Here is an 11,920-nt window from a genome sequence, read left to right as displayed (position 1 = left end):
TTTCACGCTGAGGGTCCCGGATTCAGCTCCAGTCTCCTTCAAGCAGTCCCAGGACAGGACCAAAGGCAAGAGGGTAGAAAGCACTTTCTGAGGATCAGTTTCCCCGTTGCTTTTCCCAGCTGCCCAAGGGGAGGACCAGGAGCCAAGATATAATAAAGGCAGGATAAAAATCAATCAATCAATCAATCAATCAATCAATCAATCATACAAACAAACAAACAAACAAACAAACAAACATCCGAGTCTTATTTAGGCTGGGGTTAACATGATCAGATCTGAGCTGCAACCCTCGAGATGGCCACTAGATGCCAGCAAAGAGTATTTTCTGCATCTTTTCCATGCCATCTAGTGGCTGGTCAGAGCTTTGCAGGGCAGATGGGATGGCCCTAGCTGGGACCAAGGACCAAAGGATTCTGGGGTTCTGGACATCTGGGTTTGGTTCGGAGTGCTTCTAGGCCTCCAGTATTTAGCCCGTGTTTCTCAACTTTGGCAACTTGGAGATGGGTGGACTTCAACTCCCAGAATTCCCTGGGGTTGGGAAATGGGGCTGGCTGGGAAATTCTGGGAGTTGAACTCCACCCATCTCCAAGTTGAGAAACACTGATTTTGTCATGAGTAAGGATGGCGAGCAGGGGGCTCCCATCCAGGCTGTAAAGCACATGCGTAGTACTGAGGAATTAAGCAACCATTCAAAGAGACACAGGTCAGGCCCGCCTTAGCCTTTGGGGTTTATATGTCTGGGTTTTTCCCACGCTTATTCAGTTTGTTAGGATTCTGTTTATGTAGCAGTAATAAACATTAGAGAACTACTCCTTGTCTCAGCGTGTGTCTCACTGTTAGGACAGATTTAGCCTGCAGAAATGGCAATGACCACTAGATGGGAACATAGCGTTTGAGGCTTCGGTGTCTCTTTGCTGACACCTGCTGGTGCCCTGGAGATACTGCCACCCAGATTTGGGAGGCCAAACTGAACCTAAAGAAAGAAAGACTGAGACCAGCAAGCAAAGGATTCTGGGAGTGAACCATATTTGCCTTCCATTTTAGAGCTAAGGAGCAGGGGATTCTGGGAATCCAGATAACAAGTCTATTCTGACTGGACCAAGGAGCAAAGCATTCTGGGCCCTTTGCAGGAAGGGAATCAGAACTATTCCCAACAGCATGGATGCAAGAGGCCAACGTTTTCTAAGTCAGTGTTTCTCACTCTTGGCAACTCTAAGATGTGTGGAGAACAACTCCCAGAATTCCCCAGCCAGTGTGCAAATTCTGTCTGCTAAATTGATCTATTGTGATTTTGGCTGCACCATAGCTGCCCCTTCACTCTATATCTAAGTGGAACATGGAATGGCAAGTATTTTTACACATAAGCAGAGTGGTTCTTGGTTCCTGGGTGGGAGCAATGCAATCGAACGATGACTTTCAGATCAGGTGCCAAGTTTACACGCAAGATATTCTTAAAATTAAATCCAGTTTTTTGGTTTTGCATATAGCGTCTTCTGTGCATAGCTCCTGCAGTTATTTCTGCTGCTCTAAGATTTACTCCAGCCAGCAAAACCAACCTGGACAGAATTAATCCCATTTGCTTGTTTTCCAAGGGAAATGCAACTTTTTCCTGCTTCCCCTGCTTGACAGTTGGATCTGAAAAATCAGCGGAGATGTTGTGGCAGGAAGACCAGCGCTATAAAATTAGGCTGGTCGCTGTCTTAGGGCAGCAAGGCTCAAGGAGGGGTGCTAGGAGATAGGCTCAGTTTTAAACAGTACAAGATGCCCTCTCCATTTCTTTAAAATCTCTTTCCTGCAAAGAAGGAAGGAGAAGAGAGTTTTCCTCTTGCTTCAGAGACTTGCTGGCAAGGTGCACTTCTACCAACACGCCCTCGCTGGATTCCCCCTCCAGCTCTCCTTTACTGCCTTTGCCTGGGTGGAGAGCAAGGGTTGGTTGGGAAGGATCTGGAAAAATTACTGCAAGAACTTTGACCCAGAGGTTGTTGCCTCATTGAACTCCTGGGGACTTACTTCTGAGTAAACATGGAGACCTTATAAAAGAGGAGATTGATCCCCTCCCCCAAAGAGATCAGGAGTCCTTTTCAAGTTCCATATAATTGCCTTCTTATCTCATTCCTCCCCCCCCCCCCATCGTTCTTTCTCTTTCTTCTTTTGCTGGCCAAGTTTCTGTTTCTTGAAGGCCCTGCCACAGACTTGAAATTCAACAGGGAGAGATTGACCATGCCTATGTTTTGGGTGGGGAAACTTTACCTGTTGAACGTCTCAGGGCCACGGGGCAGCTGTGCAGTGGGAGAGCCCCGTTTGAAAATATGGTGGTGGCCTACCGGCTGCAGAGAAGGGGGTAAATCTTCTGTCTGTTCTGGAGCTGCCCTTTGGCTTTGCAGGGGATGCTAAACATTCCACCGGAAAAGCGGGGAGTCGGGCAGAGCTGAAACAGGCCTGATTTTTCAGCCATTTTGATTTGGGGAGTTATGGGGTGAGATTTGGCCCCTGATCATCTTCTCTAGGCTCTCACAAAATACAGACTGACCATTATTTTGGCCCTGGGGACTCCGAAGCCGCACCAAGTGCTTGCAGAAGCCCGTCGCCGGTCTTGAAAATCCAGAAACCACACTGAAAAAATCATTATTTGCAAAAGCGATGTCCGGATGCTGAAACGTTGGCCCACCTTTGAGCGTCCTCTCATTGCTAGAGCCAGCCACTGTTCAAAAAGAGCAGGATTTAGGCTGTTCTGCAAGGTTTATGCACACTTGAACCTATTAGCACCCCAAAAGTGTTGCTTTAATGCAGTCAGCAGAAGTGCTAACACAACTGCAAAGAGGAAACTGTTCCAAAGGGCTGTGCTAAGGCAACACCTTCCTAGCTCCGACGTTTACTCAATAAATGGCAATTGGCCTTTTTTCTTCTTCTCTTTAACCTTTCGTAGCCTTCAAAGGCCCTTTGCAGCCCATGGATGGTGGAATTTGTAGTCCAGCACCTTTTAGGGCACCTGGGTGGCAAAGGCCAGTGAAATCCATCCAAGGCTCCCCAGACCCTTTTTAAAAGCCCCATACAGAAGCCACCACTTTCTGGATAATTCCCCCGTTTGCCTTTCAGTTCTCACGCGGATGCTTCTGTTTCCAGCATTTCCCTGGATGGTGACAGCCTGTGAGTGATGTAGGATGGTGTATGAAAGAATGACGTGCCCAACAGTTGGGAACATGTGAGCATCCTCCGTCACCCCTTTCTGGATGGTTCTCCGAAGTGAGCTGGCTTAAGGGTGCCAGAAGTACGCGAAACCTCATCTTGTGCCTCTGGGGTGCTCACATGCAACCAGCCCCACGGATCACCCCCGATTTGCCTTCTACTGGGGAGAATCCAAACAGAGAAAGCTTTGTGTGGCACCTTAAAGCACATTGATAGTGGCATCTGTTTTTATTGTGGATCTGGGCAGCCTTCCCCAAGTGCAGATGTGTAACTCCCAGAATCCCTGGCACCCAGATATTCTGGATGGCTGAACCCAGGGAACAACACTCCACATTTCTCCTTTCCCTAAATGGAGTCATCTCAGTGCTGAAAAACAGTTTTGCCACTGCTGTTTAACCCCTTGCATCAGGGATTCCCAAACTCTGGGTGAGGAGCAATTGGGGGTGGAGGGGGGGCAGGATGATGCCCCCTCTCTTTAAAACCCCGATCAAGGTCACAGAGGACCAAATGGAAGCTTTGTTCAAATTTGCACCGGCTTTTGGCCCTCCCTTTGCAGGGGCAGTGCACAAAGTTTGAGAACCCTGTGTGGTAGAGAGATGAAAATGCAGTTATTAAGCATGGCGTTCATTTCTGGCTTGGCCCCGACCCCCCCATAAATCATTGCTTTTAGTCTCAGAGTTGTCACACAAGTGCATTGACAATTTTTGAAGTTCATGGCCCTGCCAAGTTGGAGAAGCCTTGTCATATGGCCTGGAAGGCATTGCCTTAACCCAGTGTTTCTCAACCTTGGCAGCTTGAAGATGTGTGGACTTCAACTCCCAGAATTCCCCAGCCAGCAAGGTATATTTAAGGCTGGCTGGGGAATTCTGGGAGTTGAAGTCCACACATCTTCAAGCTGCCAAGGTTGAGAAACACTGTCTTTAGTTGAGATAGATAGACCTAGTGGATGACAAGGGTTAAAAGTTTAACCCACCCCACCCCACCGCTGATCCAGGGGGAGAAATCTTCCCTTCTGCCCCATTCTCCAGATCCCATTAAAAGTCTTCCCGCCCTCCTAATCCGCCTGTTTGTTTGCTGGGATCAAGGTTTGAAAATGCTCCCCAGAGTCTGGCAGTTGCTTGGCTAAGCTGCGAATCCATTAACGGTGCTACAGCACTGTATCCAGATCAGGATTAGATAGGAGGGAAATGTGGGTCAGTGAAGTGGAGAGGTGGGGGGGCGTGCGGAAGAAAGCTTGGCCAATTAAGCTGAGAATATACCTTAAAGTGATTAATAGACCTGGGCTTTATTTAAAGACATCTGGTGAAGGAGGTAGCCTTTTACATGCAGTCCAATTCGTTGCTTAATAGGAAAATTCCTGCTAAAATTATCATTTAAGACTCGATGGATCTCCTTCTGGTTTTAGGTTTAATTGGTCAGCATTTGGAACAGGCATTCCTTTGCAAGGCTCAGCTGGGGAATGTTTGCCAGACCTCCAGAGCTGCCCACTAACCCAGCTGTATTTCAGCCTGGCATCTTGTACAGACCCCAACCTGGCTCTTGAGTTCAGGAGCTGGCAGGAGCCTGGAAAATTGCATTCAATCAGGAAACCTCGGTGAACCAGGATGCACCGAGGGGCACTGGCTGTAAATCCAACAAAATGACATTGTATTTCCCCCCAGCTGGCTGGATGCCTCTGCCTTTAAGTGCAGCACCACAGGCTGAAACTCAACAGGTTAAACTTTCTAGTGGTGGCATTTCTCTCTTGCTAACCAGGTCAGGAAAAGTGGGTTTTTTTTTTTCCTGTACAGGCCTCCCTCCACCTGCCTGAATGTTCCAGGTTTTGCTCATTTACCCATGAGCATGTCTAAAGGAAGCCTTGGTGCCAAATGGAGCTCTTTAAAAACCCAGTTAGTTCCGTCTCAATCTGATAGTGACAAGATTTGCCTGCTGGATTTCTGGGAAACTCGGAAACCTGGGAACTCGGCTCCACCTGCTAGCCCCAGCAAAGTGGCTAGTCCTCAAGAGGAGGCTGGCAGGCCGGCTGGCTCCAGAATTGCAGTTTGGGGGAATGATAGGACTGGAAATGGGGCTGCCCGGTCGAAGGGGGACGTTTTGCGGAGGGCGGCGTTTTCTTCCCGTTCCCTTTCTTTAGTTTGGGGGCTTAACAACAGGGCTTGGTCAGGTGGGGAGGTCACGCTGGGGGTGGCCAAGCCTGGGCGAATGGTGGGGTGAGGCCTGATGACAGGCTGATGTCCCCCTGAATAGGCTGAGAATCCCTTGTCAGAATGGGTTAGCAACGCTGAGCTGGCCCTTTGTGGCCGTGTGGGGCTCGGTATTAGCAAAGGGGCAGGCTGGCCCAGGCACCATGGCAACCCTTCCATTCCGGCCAGGGGTCTGAACGAGGGACATCTCTTTTCTGCCCCATCAGACCCGTTTCCATCGGGGCACTGGCCCTCCTGTTATTTACGCCTCCGCAGGGGCCGCAGTTCACAGGTGCAGGGATACGTGCGGCTGGCGTATAGGTCTGAGTTTTAGCCCCCTTCCTGGTGAACGCAGTTGCTGCAAGGGAGCAAGCCCACCTTCCCCAACCAGGCATGCCACAAATGGACTCCAAGTCCCATCCTCTCCACCCAGCACTGAATTCTCCTCCCCAAACAACAGAGAAAGGTCAATCTGCTTTGTTTGCTTTGTTTCTATAATTCTGGGGATACACAGAGTGCCTTCCCCCCCGCCCCCAAAGGAATCATCTCTGGCCATTGCTGAAAGGGCAAACCATCTCTGAGCATGTTCAGAGTGCCTTTTTCTTTTCTGAAGGGAGGCAGCTGCTGCTCCCACCCATGGCCCTGTTGCTGAGCATGTCTGGAGTGTTTTCCTTTCCCTCCGATCCCGCAGAAAGCAGTTTTTTGTATTTTAAAGAAGTTTTTTTTAAAACAGATTTGGCAAGCTGGCAGAGGGTGTCGGTGGTGAGCTTTGCCTAGTGAAAGGAGCCAGCTTTGTGCATGCTCAGGGACACTCCATGACGGCATGACCTCATTGCTTCCAGGACCTTGCCCTTGGCGCTCCGCCTGGGGTCGAATCCAAGGCAGGGCAGAGGGATTCAGCGGCGCGTGCAAAGGAGTTCGCTTGGCCGGGAGCGCTTGGCCTTGTAGTCCCACACATCTGGGGGGTGCACGCTTGGGGAAGGGCGCCCTGCAGGGGGGGATCTGGGGTGAAGCGTGTGACTCGCGGCGCTCCCCCAGAAGAGGAAGTGGGAAAGGGGAGCAAACTTCCCCTATGCGGCCGGCCCCAGGGCTGGTGAAGGGAGCGGGAGGGGCAGAGCTTGCCCGCTTGGCAGCGGCCCAGCGCCAGGCCCCGCCCGGCTCCTGAAGTCCAAGCCCCTCATTGGCTGGCGGCTAATGTATGCAGATGAGCTCAGCCTCCCGGGGTTTAAAGGGAACCCCGGGGGCCAGTCTCTGTTCTTTGGGTTCCGCACCCCTTGGCAGCGGTGTGCGGCAGGGCAGGGCAGGGCAGGGCAGTCCGGAGCCGGACGCAGGCGCTGGAAGGAGAACCGATGGACGACCAAGGAAGCAGGTGGGCTGGCAGAGAGGGGTCTGCGCCCCAAGGCCCCGCGGGATCGTAGGGCAGCGCGCCTTTCTCCCGGGACGCCCCGTCTGCTTTGATTTCTCCGCGCCGCCTCCCGCTTCGACGGGGGGCTCCGGGGCAGGGGCTCGATCGCCCTCCTGCTGCTGCGGGAAGCGCAGCCCGTCTCGGGGCTGGCGGAGGGAGGGCGGCGAGCGGCCCAGAGTGCCGCTGTCCCGTCTGGGATAGGCGAGCCTGGGCGTGAAGCCGCTGTGAGTGGCATCGAGGCGTGCCAGGAAAGGCGTGTGGAAGCCAGCACCTGTGGCTCGCGCGATTGAAGTCGGAACTGGAATTCGCGGGCGAAAGGAAAGGGCTCTTCTGGCTGGCTCGGGAGAACCCCCCCCCCCCATGGTATCTTTAGGGGATCGGCGTCCGGGTGCTGGAGGGGGGGGCGGTCTTCACTTTATCAGGACCGTCCCATTCAACCGGAGGCTGGCAGGCGGACGCCAAGGGGAGGTGCGCAGGAGTAGTCCGGCCAGGGAAAATAGAGGGAAAATAATCTCAGCCCCGTATTTTCCAGCCGGCTGGAGGCTCAGCCGGGATGGAAGATTCTGGCTGTTTTCCGAACGAATCCCAAAGGATGGGGGGGAAGCGCGGAGGTCCTCTTACGGGCCGGCAAGGCGTTGCGAACCTCCCCACTCCCTGGCCACAGGGGACTTGATCTGGCTGGGGGTGGTGGTCATTGCTGGGCTGCAGAAGCTTAGCAGAGGACACCAAACCGCAGCTTGGTTGTGGGTCCTGGGGAGAGTGGACTTTACTCGAGATTAATTGGCGTGAATGGAGTGCAAAGTCGTGATTTTGCGCGAATGGCGACGGATCATACCTTCCCTGCAGTCTATCCTAGGCAGAGTCGGTAGAGTAAGGCTCACGCTGTGGGTTATGTCTAAGCCGGTGTTTCTCAACCTGGGCAACTTTAAGATGGGTGGACTGGTGCTAGGCTGGCTGGGGAATTCTGGGAGTTGAAGTCCACCCATCTTAAAGTTGCCCAGGTGGAGAAACAAGGTGGCTGGTGCAAAAGGATGCTTATTTGTTTGTTCCAGGAGGTAATCCCTTAATCCAGATCTCCAGCTCTGCCCTCAGCCAGGTGAGAGGCACAGAGATACACACACACCTGACCTTGCTTTCTTCTGTGCAGAATGAGTGCCTTGCCTGCCAGCCCCATTGCCCTGGACTACCTGGACGACTTCGACCTGCTGAAGTTTGAAGTGAAACAGGAGGTGCCCCGGCCAGGGAGTAGCTCCTCTACCAGCTCCACCCCCTGCAGCTCCGTGCCCCCCTCGCCCACCTTTGACAAGGTGGGGGACCCCAAGTCCTCACTGGAAGAGCTGTACTGGATGGCGACGCTGCACCAGTCTTTGGCGGCCGCAGCGGCTGGCACCGGCCCGGAGAGCCACGTGGTGCCTGGGCTGGACGAGGCAGTGGAGGCCTTCTTGGGTGTCCCCATGGCAGAAGGGGGTCTCCGAAGCAGCATGACCCCCCAGCTGCAGGGGTTCTTAGGATCAGCTGAGAGCTTTGGCGGAGAGCAAGAGGTGAGACCGACGAACAAGCTACAGATGTCTAGGGTTGGGGAAAAGGAGGTGCAGAGAAGGACAAACGGGAGATCTGTTTCCTAGCCAAGCAGCTAGTCTGGGCAAATACGATTTAATTAAGAGTCTCTGAGCATGTGCAGAGAGCCACCTTACTAGAAGCAACACCCCCTGTGCATCAAGAGTTAGAGTAGCTTTGGGACTGAAAGGGTGCCTGAATGAAGGGGTCCCCAAGTTAAAGGCACCCACTGGAAGGCATAGCTTTTGAGCATGTGCAGAGGGCTTTTCCCTCACTGCCAGGGCAGAATGCTCATAGATCTGTAGCTGAGAAATGGGCACTCATAGGTCCTGACTGTGGACCTCTCCCAAGAAGAGATTGGATGGTTCAAGGGGAAGGAAAATATTCTTAATTTCTCAGGGTTGGAGGGTAACTGGCCAGACAGCCCTCGAAGGACTGTGCATGTTATGTGCATGCTTGCTTGTGGCTAACTAAACGGTGTTTTTCTCAGTCCAGTTTTCTGGGTTTGCATGACACACTGAGCCATGAGTAGCCAGGACTGCAGAGCCCACTTGGTTAAAATGGGCTTCTGTGGGTTCAGAGTGTGAGGAGTTAGGGTTCAGCCACATCCAGAGGGTGCCAAGTTGGGGAATGCTGGCTTGGATACAACCCCAAACTCAAAGAAAGATCACGGATCTCTGTTGCGGTTTATCGTACTGTGAGGTGTCAGCCTTCGGGGTGTCAGTCTGCCCTGTTCCTAACCCCTAGTGCGGCAACGCTGAACTTTTAGCATCCTTGGCTCACCGGGTACGGCTTTTCTTTTCCTCCCCGCCCGCCCCAGCTTTCTCATTTCCAGCTGCCCCGGCTTTCCGACCGCTTCTCCGACGCCCAGCTGGTCTCCATGTCGGTGCGGGACCTCAACCGGCAGCTCCGCGGCTTTGGGAAGGACGAGGTGCAGCGGCTGAAACAGAAGCGGCGCACGCTCAAGAACCGTGGCTATGCCCAGTCCTGCCGTTTCAAACGGGTCCAGCAGCGCCACATCCTGGAAGCCGAGAAGTCCCAGCTGGCACAACAGCTCGAATCCCTGCGGGTGGAGGTGGCCCAGCTGGTCCATGAGCGAGACATCTACAAGGCCCGGTGCCAGAAGCTGCTGAGCGAGGCTGCTGGGGGGCATTGTGGGGAGGGGGCCAAGCCCCCCGTTGCCCAGGCTCCCTCCATGGTACAGTTTTTTCTATGAGCCCCCTCTGGACTTCCTTCTGTATACATCAAACTGTGGGAGCTGTGTGGGAGATGAACTTGCCAAGAAGCTGTTTCCCTCTTTAGTGCCACCAGGGGGGGACGCTGAGCACAGCTCCTTAACAAGTAGTCCCCTTTACCACCACCAGATGGTGCAAAAGAGTCTTGACCATCTAGGCATTTGAGGGCAGGCATGTTTACATGCAAAGCTAGCTTTGGGGATGGAAAGTGGGCATGATGCTCCTCTCAAATCCTCCTGGGAACTGTAGTTTTGTGAGGGTTGCTGCCAGGAATTCCATCTTCCACCCCAGGAACTACAGCACCCAGGGTTCCCTGTGGCCTGATTCCTCAGTCTAGTGAAATCTATGGCGCAAATAAGGCTGGTCCTCTCGGGCTTCGTTGAGAAATGTGTTTTGCCACCATTCTGCTCCCCAAAGGAAGGAGGGAGGTGGAGAGAGACAGAAGCTGAAAGAGGTGCTCCTAAGCTCTCCCCAGAGCAAGAATCCAGTGGGCGACGGAGTCACTGCAAGAACTGGGCCAGGGTGAATGAGGCAGATTCAGAAAGTTTGTGAATCCCCGCTGCCCCGTTTTTAGGTACAAAATTTGCTTTGCCCCAAAGGGAGGTAGTTCGGAGAGGAGAAAGGATGTGCAGGAGGGATTCTCAACTTTCTGAGCCACTGGATGCAACTGGGAGACCATATTGGAGCCTGGAGGTTGCCGCGGAGGGAGGGGCTTGCCCCTTCTTGAAATGGCTGCCTTACTGGTGAGGTCAGACATCAAAAGATCTGTGGGTCAAGGAGCCCCAAAGACCCAAAGGCAGTGTTGGGGATGCCACTGTCAACAACATGCATTACGTTTTCCTGCTTGGGAGTGATAGTTGTGTGGGGAAAAACAAATCTTTCAAGCATCCCCAGCTTGATGCTCTCCAGCCGCATTTTGAGAAAGCAACTCCCAGAATCCCTAGCCAGGATCCCAGAATTCCTGGCAAGCTGGCTAAGAATTCTGGGAGTTGTGGTCTCCGGCTGGAGGAAAGCTGAGCTAACCGTGATGTTGGGATTGGACAATGTTGTCATGGGCCTCTATGGGGATTTGGCCAGTTTTGTGGGAGAAGAAGTGTGAAAAAGGTGCAGCTTTGTGATGTTTTTGTTGCAAAATGAGATGCACAGTCACTCGGTCACTCTGTAGCTCATGTCAATAAAAAGCAGAGTACTTTTACGATTGCCCGTTCCCTCTCTCCTTAATGTGACTTCTCCCACTTCAGCAGCATCTCGGGATCAAATTCCCACTGGGGAGGGAATACTTGGCCACGTAGGAGAAGATGGCGTTCGCTCTCTTATTCCCAGAGTCCAGAAATCCACAGGCAGAAAGGTGGTGCTGGGGAAAATGTTCCAAGAAAAATGGGAGGGGCTCTTAGCCATCAGGTTTTCTCACCACCCCCAAGGAATAACTGCCTTAGTTTCACTAAAAATGAAGACTAAACTTTAGGCTGGACCTATTGCTGAAGAAGTGTGTTTGCATGTGTGCCTGAGAATTTCCGGGCGCTTGGGAGCATATGTACATGTTTAGAACAATACGCATGGGCAGGACACCCATGTAAAAGTGGGAAAGGGACGCAGCGGTGTGGGCAACTGTACCCATGCAGGTAGTCCTTGCTTAACGACCCAAATTGGGTCTGGAATTTTGGTTGCTCAGCAAAACAGTCATTAAGCCAATCTGACACGATTTTATGACCTTTTTTGTGGCAGCCTTTAAGAGAATCACCATGGCCGTTAAGTGAACCATGTGGTCGTTAAGCGAATCACGTGGTTCCCCATTGATTTTGCTTGCCAGAAGCTGGCTGGGAAGGTTGAAAATGGCAAGCATCTGACCACGGGATGCTGCAACGGTCATAAAGGTGAACTGGTTGCCAAGTGCCCAAATCGTGACCACAGGACTGTGGGGATGCTGTGACGTTCGTAAGTGCGAAGACCAGTTGCAAGTCGGTTTTCCCAGCACCATCGTAAGTCTGAACTGTCACTAAACAAGTGGTCATTAAGCGAGGACTACCTACATTTGCAAAATTGTACTGCAGCAGGGACAGCAAGCCACCTTGCGTCGTGGTCAGGCAGAAATGCAGAGCCAGAAGCCGTGACATGGAATCAACTGACTGCATCGAGTCAGAGGGGCAGAGCATAGCATTTGCGCTACAGGTAATCCTCGTTTGATTGATTGATTGATTACGTGCCATCAAGCTGTTTCCGACTCCTAGCGACCACGCAGGGAGATTTTCTCTATCCTTGACCTGTTCTTTCAAGTCTCCCAAGGTGCACCCCTCGCCACTGGGACTGCGTCCTCCACTTTGCTGCCGGCCGTCCTCTTCTTCCCTCTCCTTCCA

General features: G+C 52.6%; 1 protein-coding gene across 1 annotated transcript; it reads left to right on the top strand.

Moving 5' to 3' along the window:
* The first annotated feature begins 6,627 nt into the window (after positions 1-6,627).
* On the top strand, positions 6,628-10,761 carry NRL (neural retina leucine zipper). Its single transcript, XM_063301609.1, has 3 exons — positions 6,628-6,738; positions 7,922-8,315; positions 9,152-10,761. The coding sequence occupies exons 1-3, from the start codon at positions 6,719-6,721 to the stop codon at positions 9,545-9,547; spliced, it is 810 nt and encodes a 269-aa protein (XP_063157679.1). The 5' UTR covers positions 6,628-6,718; the 3' UTR covers positions 9,548-10,761.
* Positions 10,762-11,920: the final 1,159 nt, after the last annotated feature.

Source organism: Candoia aspera, chromosome 4, assembly GCF_035149785.1.
Source record: "Candoia aspera isolate rCanAsp1 chromosome 4, rCanAsp1.hap2, whole genome shotgun sequence".
In the NCBI taxonomy this organism is placed as follows: domain Eukaryota; kingdom Metazoa; phylum Chordata; class Lepidosauria; order Squamata; family Boidae; genus Candoia; species Candoia aspera.
This window is presented reverse-complemented; position numbering and strand designations above follow the sequence as displayed.

Excerpts from the sequence above, each read along its gene's own strand:
- NRL (XM_063301609.1), top strand. The coding sequence starts at position 6,719 with ATGGACGACCAAGGAAGCAG. Across the intron at positions 6,739-7,921 it reads ATGGACGACCAAGGAAGCAG|AATGAGTGCCTTGCCTGCCA; the intron begins GTGGGCTGGCAG and ends TCTTCTGTGCAG. Across the intron at positions 8,316-9,151 it reads GCTTTGGCGGAGAGCAAGAG|CTTTCTCATTTCCAGCTGCC; the intron begins GTGAGACCGACG and ends CGCCCGCCCCAG.